Below are 12,388 nucleotides of genomic sequence, written 5' to 3' on the forward strand. Positions count from 1 at the left end.
CAACAAGAAAATTACAACGACTAAAGAGTACTCACTAACAAGAAAACATGCACCTCAGTACACCCTTCCCTCCATACATGGCTTTGCCATTCTCCTTAAACACTGAGATGGGCTCTCTTTCTGGAACTGTTGAAGCGGCTAAAAGATACAGAAAACAGTTAGACATGGCTCGTGTAAATATGTATACATTTTTAACAATGTGGTTGAAACACCCTCCATAAGTTAATTCTATTACATTACTCACAAAACACAAACGAACAAAATCCTATAAATTGATGATACAAGTATATCATTTGGTTTGACTGTAATGTCGATTAACGAATACTTTGACATATAACTAGAGGGCTCATTCTTTGTCTGTACTTACAATCAATTCTTAGAGTTGTAGCACTGCCTATGGCCAACATCTTCCTCTGCTCCTGCCACACCCCACACCTGTACTGTAATCCATTCCAGTCATTGGTGTTCGTCCACATGAAATGGAGATCACCTGCCAAGGAAATTATAGTTATTATATTTTTTTATTTTTTATTTTGAAACTTTTGTACAAACTCTCTCTATCTTTAATTAATGAAGGGTGACAATTTTATTTAAAGCAGTTAATTGTAAACAGGTTTTTTTCACACATGGTACATGTGTTCTAGAGAAAATTTAAATGGTCTGGTCATTAACAAACCATGAAGCTGTGTTTAAAATGGGATAAGTTAATTTTGAAAGTTAACCTTCATCGTGGACAATGAGGTTGAAGAGTTGACAATACATAAATACAATATATAATCAAAGTACTGAAGTACTGACGGGAGTTGATTTTATCGATTATCATTGATTTTAAAATCAACTTATCTTGTATGGCAATTAGTTTCTAGTCTGTATTTGAATTACGCGCTTTTTTTAATCTATGAATTTTTAAACTTTTCCGACAAGAATTTCGAGAAACCCCATATGAATCAAGTTGTGTTATATTTGAAGATAAATTTCAAACTATGTATCAGTAATCGAAACAATTCTAAAATCGTATGGATCCAAGCACTATTGATATCGAATTCTAATCTCGTTCAACCAGACGCTCGGCAGTCTCCGTTAATATCCGACAAGCAAGAGAGCCTCTCTGCTTGTCGAAGATTTACGGAGACAGCCGAGAGTCTGGATGAATGAGACTTTATTAAACTCCGGCGTAGGAACACATGAGACTACAAAAATATCTAAATTGTTCATATTATATAAAATCTGACTATTTTCAAAGTGTTTATAGATAAGTTTTCTTGAAAAACAATGCTTCAGCATATATTACATCGAATTGTTTTATTATTTCCAAGAACTATGTCATGTCAGCGGTGATGATTTGTGCTTAGGTCCAAACACTGTTTCACTTTCGGTTTGATAGAGTAACTGCATAGGAGAGTTGATTAAAATCAACTCCCAAAAAGAAGCCTACTAATTTGGACATCATACAGGGTGATCTAAAATATCTGAAACTGTTTTTATTTCCATTACAGCTTAAAAGAATAAATTTAAATGTAGTGAAACGTATCGTATTAATGTACAAGAAGTACAGTTTTACACTATGTAGGTTAAGTGCCCTTTACATACTTTACATAGCAGAACTGGAAAATTAAATATAAACATCAAAATAGCAAAATTACGTCCTATGGTTTACGTGACGTTTTTCGTTTTGCAGGTACAAAAATAAAGTGTATATGACAAATTGCCTCGCATCCTGTTTTACACTTCTGTTTTGACCCTCTCCACATTTCTTTCATTGAGCAGCTCTAATATTTGAGATTTTTAGGTTTTAATTAATAACTTGATCATATAAAACATCAAATGAAAGATCCCCAGTCCAGATTTACACCAGGGTTAGGAGTAATGCAGCAGTAAGTCACCATCTGGGTTAAATTCTACAAAAGGAATGGTACTCTCTTTAATTTTGTTTCAAACCACACAACCATTTTGATGTTTTGGGGTACATTTTTCATGTTTTGATCTACTATTATTCAAAATTATGTTGTTTTGGATATCATTGAATACACTTCTTGCTAACATATTCAGCTTTTTTCAAATGATCAGTTAGAGAATCTGGACAAAACAGAAATCTTGATTTTCCGAGTTGTCCATAGTTCTTCTTTCACTATATGATGTAAGTTTTTATATGTCTGCAAAAATCAGTTTATCATAAAACTGATTACAGTTTTAGGTAAACGAATCTCAAAGTACAGTAGCTCGATTTTCTAACCAGCTGGTAAAGATGGGACACTAAAAAATATAATTTCATAACGTCTTTGCTTTTATTTCAAGTAGATTTTTTCAGAAGAGTAAAAATAATAAAAAAAAAAATTAGCCGCTGGAGATTAGAGTAATATCTTATTTAACAGTGTATCTCATCGGTTTAGAGTTTTATGAAGTTTTAAAATAGTATCAGAATTTATGTTTCATCCTGTACCTTTTAAAGATGCATCAACTGAGCAATTCTCATATTCTTAGTCTTAATGAAACAAAGATATCAAAATTGTAAAATGACCAATAAATTATTATAAAAATTTAAAGGCCACTGTAACCTTGATATGAGGATATGTAGATTTAAGGATACTTGCATAGTAATATCACAAAACGTGCATTGCATTTCTTTATGAAAAGATTTTAAAACAGTTTCCCTATATATAATTCTATGTTGAAATATGAATCCCTTTTGGGGCCAAAATATTGGCCTGGGAGGTCACGGTGATAACAGTTTAGAATCTACACTATCCGGGGATTCTTGCATCGTAGTTTCACAAATTGTAGTATTGTTTTTCTTGAGAAGAAGATTTTAAGACTTTTCATGTGGAACTTTGAATTCCTTTTGTGGGTCCAGAATTAGTGCGGGGGTCATGGGTTTAAGAATTTAGAATTTTTATTATACATACATGTCAATATACATCTCAATATACATCTCAATATACATGTAAATATTGGCCCTTCAGATGCAGTCGTTCTTGAGAATAAGGTTTTTTTAAACACACAACCTATTTTCAAGGTTTCATGATTATTTCTTTTTTGATTTCATGATTATCTCCCTTTTGAATGGGGTTTGATCCTTTATTTTTTTTAATTTAGAAGCTCCTTTCCATAAGAATGCTTTGTACAAAATTTGGTTAAATTTGGGTTAGTAGTTCTTTAGAAGAAGTCAAAAATGTAAAACGTTTACCGACAAACAAACAGACGAAGGACAATAGGTGATCAGAAGTCTTTGGTACATGTGAGCTAGAATGAAAAGCTGCAGATGGCAAACGCATCAGCATTGCAAGAATAAGTAGTCCACTGTGTTACCTCAACGTATGTGCTAAAACGTGGAACAGAAAACGGAACAGAAAGCGGAACGGAAAGTTGAAAATATTATATTAATAACTTGAAAAGAAAATGACTTTGACACCAAGTGTTAACATAAAATGAATCGTTATCAATACAAGCTCTTATATTGATTTCCTATGTATTACATCGTTGCTAATTAACAGAGTTGTACAGTTGATTTAACGCATATGATCTCTAAGTCAACGTTGTTCAAAAACAGCTCGGAAATTAGCAATTTTTACTCTCTTGGATGATTTTTTTTTCCAGAATGTCCTTACTTCAAAAATGCGTACAAAGAAATATACTAGTATGCAGATTTCAAATATGAAATTTTGGACCGTGTTCACGTTTCTATTCAAAGTAATCCTAAAAAGTTTCTTGGCAACCTCCCTTTGGGTCTTATTTAAAGTACAATAACGTCGAGCGCAATTTTCGAAGACTTCATTCACAAACTTCAAACCAATGGCAACTGTCAATATTGGATGACTAGACAAAGTAGCAGAAAATAACATGCATAGAATCGTTCTAAAAACAGCATGGAAAATATGAAGCAATCATCCTCTAATCTTCTTTGTACACTAGCATTCCATAACAGGACCGCAATCAACATCTTAGACATGTGCGAGTTGTGGAAAGATTACTACTCAGGTTCTGCAGAAGAACACCAGCAATCAACAAAATTCGATGCATCGTTTAAACATCATAACGGGCAACTTGATTTTAACCTTGATCATTAGCTTAAAACAACAAATCCAAAAATTTCAATATCACCTAAAGAAATTCACCGACAAATCAAAAAATTCAGAGCCTGATTTTCTTACGAACGAACATATTACCTTTTGTGGTGATAACATTGTGGAAGAATTGTGTATTTTGTTCAATTCCATATTAAGACATACACATGTTTCCCAAATGTTCAAAGTTGGTAAAGTAATATCACTTTTTAAAGGTAAAAAAAAAGATAGAAGTAATTCTGTCAACTATAGAGGTGTTACCTACATTTGCATTGAGCAAATTGTTTGAAAAGATAAATTAAAAGTAAATTTGTCTAATATTGAAAATTACTTGCTCGATAGTGTTTTCCACTTATACAATTTGGAATGAATTAATCATGGAGCTACCCCTGCTTGTAACGTTTTAAAAGAAACAATTGGTTATCATACTGGTACGAAAGGGCCTTTGAAAGAGTCTGGCCTTACATGTATGTCATTTGAATAAATTGCATGATCTCGAAATTAATTAATACAATACTGTAACAAATTCTCAAAAACTGGTTTTATGACAGCAAATGTCTTTTGCTAGAGTCATTCTGAACTCTTTAAAATTTCTTAATGTGTTGGTCAAGGAAGTGTACTTATTGCTTTTTTGTTTCTTGTTTATATTGATGATTTATTGTATAACTAATACAATTATAGTTATGGAGAGTTTCTAGGAAACATACACATTCCAGTGATTCTGTTTGCGGATAAAACTACACTCATTAGTAGCTCGCATCGATTTCTCAGAGAATCACTGAATGCGGAGGAATCTTATGATTACAAATGGAAACTTCACTACAACCCGAGTAAATTTATTTTATTGTATTTGATAAATTCTTGAAACTGAATACACTTCTTACCGCGGTCTGTGATCACTAAAAGGCTACATATGAAATGTCGTCTTCTATTTATTTCTTGGCAGATTGGTTAAAGCAGAGAAAACAACTGTTTATAACAAAATATTCGTGTTTTTTTTTTAATTTTCCGAAAACATTCACTGCAAATTGCAGGTAATTCATCTATGGTGAATTGTTAAAGAAGATCCAGGGTTGAGAACCATGTCTCATCGTCTTATTCAAATCTTATTGCAAGACACTGAAATTTAAATAGTAGTTTTGATCAAATTACTTATGATAACTAAACAAGTTATGAGTTATGTCTCAAAATACGCATGTAAATTGTATCATTTATTTGTCGCTGTCTTTTAATCAAAGTACTGAAAGTACTGGAAAGCGCTAAGCCGGAAAGAAAGTGTTGAATCATAGACAGTTTCTTCTGCGGTATATTTTAGGGTATATCAATAAATTGCATTAAGTCTCTAGCTCACATCTTATCATACGTAAAAAGTAGCGTGTTTCAACAAGTTTAATTTAAAGGGTGTTGTCATGGACGCCGATCCAAATGTCACAACAGATTTTTATCTTAGGTCACGTCAAAACAGGGCTGAGGAAATATAATTTCCGATTTTTCCTTCGAATTAGGGTCATTTCCACTTGCGACAAGGGATAACCTTTAATGTAATGAAAGAGCACGTGTAAGGTGTCTGACTATCAAAGTTTTGTAATAATGCAAGATCATTTGAATTTTTTATGCATGTTGTCTTTTTTAGGGGAGGGTGAATGAAAAGTTCTTGACTTATGGTCTTGTGCTTTTCAAGCACACGTGTAACTTCGACGTAACAAACTCTCACGCCTTGATGGACGCACATGTGTTTTTGCTAAGTTATTCCAATTATTGCTTAACACCTAATACACAATCAAATGCATATAACACCCATTTTTTCCCAAAAAATTCTAACTGGAAAGAAATCATCATGAATGTGATATCTTTTGGAGCACCCATATCCGATATATAATAATAATATTCATTAAATGAATTTATTCCCAATTTAATACTGATAGAACAAATGTATCTGCATGCAGGATAACTTGGAGATATGTTTTTTCTACTGCATAGTTATGAGTTCTCCCGAGTACGACTTCTCCAGGGTACGACTTCTCTAGCATCCGCCGATAGGTGGCGGTATTTCGGAAATGCGAAATCGAAAGTGGAAGTAGGATCAGAAATCTGGCGACAAAAAAGCGCTGCAGCTATGCTTAGCGCTTTAAAAAAGGACTTCAATACGTTAACTATATGCATGTGTTTCAAACGGAAATATGATGTAAACATTTCTTGAACTGGCTTGTTTCTGCCTGAAACTGGTCAAAACTGTTGCCAAAAGATATAAAAGCAATAATTGTGAAGTCCTACTTGTCATTTTGTTTGAAAAGTATGCATACAAGAACAGGACAATGCCTTTTCAATCACTTGAAACAGCCGTCGAACTGCGCAGCTACAGACGTATTTTAAAGATTTAAAAATCTGAAAAAATACCGGTATGAATGGGGTTCATTGGTGTCCTCTCTACATCATGGGACGCACATCAACCAAGACCGTCTTCGTAACGGAGTTTGCTGCATCATCTCTTTTGTTTATCTTATTTTTAATTCTATTTAAAAATCATTAAATCAGAACAAGCTTCATCTGATCGGACAAACAACGTATAACTGTAACCTCTGGTTAATCAGTGTCCTTTTGGAAATCGTTGCATGTCTTAATTCTTGATCCTTAGTCATTTTAGAAAAAGATAATGCTAGTTTAAAGTATCAAAATGTGCCTTCATTGACTTTTGCCTTAGCGATTTTTTGAAAATATGCTATATGTAATGCATATAGGGAGCTGTCAGGTTTAAGTAGTCATCGAATACACAATCTATACTACTATATAAATATTATGGACTTTATTTTTTTGTGCTTTTAATAGCGGTCAATTGGATGAAACTTGTCAATTGTTTTAGGTTCTTTAAACATTGTAATTAACTTAATTATGCACTAGCGTTAATAAATAATAGTCAGCAAAATTAAGTCCTATAAAGCTGGAATTCGTGGTCGGAATAAATTTGAGCTTCCGGTTCACATAGATTTTAGTAACTGTTTACGGTTTTAAAAACGTGAATAAATTCTACAAAGGATCTTCAATCAATTGATGTATCACAAAACTATAGAACTTTTCTAGATTACACGAAGACTAGGTATATAGCTGGGACAGCGCACCAGAAATTTCTTTATATGCACGCCTATCAAGCTGTGGATTCGTGGGATGGGGGGGGGGAGGTAGCCAGATTTAGGAAAATTATTTTTTTAAAGAATTAGTGAAATATACATTAAAACCTGATATCAATCTCTGCACATCGCATTCTTAATACTAAAACACCATTTAAAGTGGCGTTGTTACACCCATGAAAAGAGTTTGGATCACATAAATATACCTTAAACTGTGATGAAAAGCTGTCAAAAAAAAGAGAAAATATCTTACACGTGCACAAAAATTTATATATATATATATATATATATATATATATATATATATATATATATATATATATATATATATATATATATATATATATATATTATATAGCTTCTGAAGATTTTAAAATGAAAGCGCTTAAGCTATATTGAACGTTTTTCGTGTTTTCTTATATTACCTTTATATATATATATATATATATATATATATATATATATATATATATATATATATATATATATATATATATATATATATATATATATATATATATATATATATATAATTTGGGGGCGATTCTGCAAATTTCTGCCACATTACGGGTATGTGAAAGGCATTTTAACTGTGGTGAAGGCCTTTCCCTTATACACAGTTACATTATTCCAACTCAGCAGAGTGTAGTGAAATTAATAGCATTATTGTAGGCTTAAAGTTCGGTTATGCAAATGTCAACAATATACGGTGTATCGATGTATCTATTTCGTAAATGTCCGATTTCATATGCTATGTCAACAAAATTTAGTGTATATATATATATATATATATCTCCGGGGATGGGGGAGACCATTTAATCTAGAGGGAAGGAACATTCTTTGCCATTATCTTCGTATTCCAAATCTGATTGAAAAATCTTTTAGCAAAATGAGTGGTAGAAATTTCAATCACCTCCTTTTTCAAATTCTCTTCATCTAATTCGATCAACCAGTGCGCGCACAGGTTAAAGTCTAAGTATGAGAAAACCATTTCATATCAATAGTTTTCAATAGCTAATAACGTAGAAACAATTAACATAAAGTACATGTACATGAATATCGATTCTGGATTGTTTTTACACCTTTATTAAGTATATAACTTGATATCATATTTCTCCGTTTTCCGTTCCGTTTTATGTCCGATGTTTAAGCAACACCTTTGAAGTAAAAATAACTGAGATATTGTACTTTACTTTACACGAACCATTTCCATCCACTCCAACCCGTTTGTTAATCTCAACATTATTTTTGGTTCCTTCTCCGATTTTCCACTCCACTCTACATTGTGAGTCTGGCAAACAGGTTGGCTTGTCACGACACTGGATTTTACAATGCTCAAATTCTTTACATCGTACCTCTTCAGGATCACCAGCAGGAAAAGATCCCAATCCTGTGAAAATGCATTTTAATTCCAATCATTCCTTTTTCAACCCAATTGGAAAGTTACATACATGAAGTGCATGTACTGCCAGCTGCTTGCTAGTTGATGGTCATTATTTAAACTTACTTGATTCTTTTACTTTGAAGGGCTTTGAAAGTGATGTTCCGAAATTATTTTTAGCAAAGCATTGGTAAGTTCCATAGTCTTGATTCTGCATCTTGACAAGCTTGAGAGTTCCTATTGCTCTGTCTATTGCTATAAACTGGCTATTCGGTACAACAACTCCATTTCTCTTCCACTCATATCTGTTTAATCATTGAAGCAAAATGAAACATATTTCAGTATATTTTATCAATCAAAATACAAAATAAAAACAAGCCTTGTATCTTTCATCTGTTTTGAAAGTATTCATGATAGTTGAAAGTGTTTTCATTTTTATTTCTGTAAGTCTATCAGTAAATAAAATTCAACTTCAATAAACTTTAACATTAAAACTTAGAAGGTCATTGCAATTACAGGTAATGAATATTACCAATTTTCAACAAAAAAATGACTGCATGAGCTCAAATTAACCATACATGTATGATCATTTAAAAAATAAAGAATGTTATTTAGTGAACATGGCGTTATTATGTATTTACCTTGTATTTTATTTTAAACTTTAGATAATTTATGTTAAACACCACATATTTTTTTTTATCAGAAATATTGACTATATATGATTAAAAATACTAAGTATTTTAGTTTTATTCATCTTTAATTCTAATGAATTACAACTGTTATTTACTATTGTATAATAAAAATTTGCCCAAATTAAATGAAAGTGTTTGATTTCTATAAATTTCATGTTCAAAATTCAATGTATAAGTAAAGATAAGTTAAACTATTCCTATACAATTTAATTCTGGTTGTAACGTGCTTTCTGATTGGCTCAAAAATTATCTTATATCGTAGACCTATAAAGAATGTTGCCTACGTCATAGTAAGACTAACGTCAAAAACGTATCAATACGCCTGACGTTACGATAGCATTTTGTACAATTTTACGTCATTTTAAAGGTCAAATGACCGTTTCGATCTACAATGGAGTAAAAGAATTAAGTTATAAGCATTGAATTCAATATTTATTAGTTTTATACGATATAAATTGGTTGGAAACAGTTTACGCTTTTTTATATATCGCTTCGCGGTTTATAAAGCGTTAACTGCCTCAAACCATTTTACATCGTATAAAACAAACAAATATTGAATTCATTTAAGAAATGAAAAGAATAATTTTTCTATTGATCGACGTATCAAAGAAAAAGTTGAGCGGAAAACTTCATCAGTGCGCGTAGCGCATTGATGAAAAAGTTTTCCGGTCAATGTTTTCTTTGATACGTCGATCAATAGAAAAATTATTATTTTCATTTCTTATCATTTAATAAAACATTTTCAAATTAAAAAAAAAATGTGAAGGGTCATTGATCAAAAATGTAAATAATGTAAATGAAGCGGTGCGTATGAATACAAAACAACAACAATAACAATATTCAAAATGGATGTGCCTTCAACTGATGCAGAGTTATTGAGCTGAATTTAATGGATTAAACACAAATAGTGAGTTAAAATCTGAACCGGCTGAATTGAAGACGAAAGGAAAATACACGCGATAGCTTGTGATATTATTATGTGAGATCGCTGGAATAAATATGCAACTGAACATAACCATACAAGAAGAGGCGATCGTGGACGAAAATAGTTGATATGTCGACTAGGAATACTATCACCGTGTAGAATCCCACATAAGGGGGCTGTGATCGGTGTAACACGGGGGCCGTGATTTTGAACCGGTGAAAGTAGGTCATCGAGTATTTAAAGACATATTATGTTTAATTAAAATCGATTTTGATAACCAAAAGTATCGCACGGAAGACAGTGATTATTGATCGGTGTAACACGGGGGCCGTGATTTTGAACCGGTGAAAGTAGGTAATCGAGTATTTAAAGACATATTATGTTTAATTAAAATCGATTTTGATAACCAAAAGTATCGCACGGAAGACAGTGATTATTGATGAACTACCTCCAATAACATGGGAGTTGAGATATCTCTGGAAAAGCTCAAACACTTCAACAATATGCAGGTGGGGCGCCACGTATTATTTACAGGGTATTTTATTAAATATTTCGAAAACTACTGCAGAACTTTCAAGTTTTTTCTTCCAAAATCATTCCATGTGAATAGAGAATCTACATTTATAAAAGAAAACCAACTCACATGTGTGAATTGAGGAGTATTTGATCGAAAATCCGATGTGGCGTAGGGGGCTGTGATCGTGTGGCGAAGGGGGGCTGTGATTTTTTTTTTTTTTAGAAACTGTCAAACAAAAATCCATATGTCAACCACTAAGAATATAATTTCTTTATCAAAGTATATCATCAATCATAACTATTTTCAGTGTAAATAATATGATATAGTTATATGTTCTCAAAGCGCTTTGCAAAAATGGCGATTCACTGTCACAACAACGTTACGTTACGATCTCAATCTTTAAAACAGTATTTTGGCGTTACTATAGTTTTTAAAAACACCATGTGTAATGTTTGAATGTGCTTTATACTTTCTGGACAATATTGCGAACAAGAAATAAAGGTTAAATTAAAAATCAAATACAACCTTCTGAAAATAGAATGATCATAATATAGTTACAGTAGCACATTTAGGCACAGTGGAGGGGAGGGGGTATATGTTGAATTACTAGGATTGTTTGTTTATTTTGAAACCTGCATCGACTGAATTAAGACAGCTCTGCTTTCTTTATATACTGTTCTGATTTAACCCAATTTTAGAAATATTAAAAACGAACACTGTGAATTAAATGTAAAGCTTTGTCTTTTTAATAAGCAATAGTGTATAAATGTATGTGCTGCATGCAATAATGAAGTTTTCTGTCAAAGTTTTTCCTTTAGCACGTCGAAAAAAACAAAGATTGTTGAATTCATCGTTAAATTTACCTTTGTCGAAAACACGCGACCTGTCTCGCATACGCTTACTGTCCATAGAGGCAATTCGGTGTTTTTGCCGTCTCATGAACAAATCATGCTATTTTTCCAGTTTTACATTTTTTAAAAATTCAGTCAACCCAGGCTTACATATGTAATTATAACTCCAGTCGTTCTCAATTAAAATATTTTGGAATTATTTCATTTTGGATCCTCGGTTTAAAAAAAATCCCCACATTTCTGAATCTGTTATGTTTTTGTCGTTCTCGGGATATCTATTGAATTTAATATAAGCGCACTCACGCAATCTAGATAAAATTCTATCCATACATTTACTTATACGTTATACATTTACTTTTATGACCATTCTTATTTTTAAAAAATACAGTGTTTAAAAGAATTCCTTTTTATTAAACCCCTGTCACGCCGGAGCTGCGTCCTCATGGCGATGCCGCTGCACATTCGTCCTTAAAAAATTAAAAACGCCAAGGTAAACGCAGAAAAGTCTCCGTAACAAAGCAACGGCATCTTCATTTGTCGCGGTGGGATCGCCTAGAATATTTTAGAACGCCATGCGACGGCGTGCACTTTGAACATGCACAAAGTACGCGCCGTGGCTCTGCGTTCTGTGAACACGCCGTAAAGCGGAGTGAAGTCGGAGTGACAGCGATGAAAAATCTCCAACAGCGCCACGAGAGCTTCGTTAGCGCGCTCAAGGAACCCAGCTAATCGCAGTGTATACATTGTACGCAGTCATTAGTCAATTGCACTTGCACGGAGACCTCTCGGAGTCCTTAGGGATCTCACCGCGTCTCTATCGCGCTCTCACTGCGCAT

The 12,388-nt window shown here is 32.7% G+C and overlaps 1 protein-coding gene across 1 annotated transcript in view; it reads right to left on the reverse strand.

Moving 5' to 3' along the window:
* Positions 1 to 12,388, reverse strand: part of LOC105322297 (neural cell adhesion molecule L1-like) — a 60,693-nt gene that overhangs the window by 8,892 nt on the left and 39,413 nt on the right. Inside the window, exons 5-8 of the mRNA XM_066084353.1 lie at positions 8,694 to 8,872; positions 8,391 to 8,576; positions 368 to 490; positions 36 to 138 (exon numbers count right to left, since the gene is read on the reverse strand). Of these exons, the coding sequence (XP_065940425.1) occupies positions 36 to 138; positions 368 to 490; positions 8,391 to 8,576; positions 8,694 to 8,872 (591 nt within the window). The remainder of the gene's footprint in view (positions 1 to 35; positions 139 to 367; positions 491 to 8,390; positions 8,577 to 8,693; positions 8,873 to 12,388) is intronic.

Source organism: Magallana gigas, chromosome 5 (assembly GCF_963853765.1).
Source record: "Magallana gigas chromosome 5, xbMagGiga1.1, whole genome shotgun sequence".
NCBI lineage: Eukaryota > Metazoa > Mollusca > Bivalvia > Ostreida > Ostreidae > Magallana > Magallana gigas.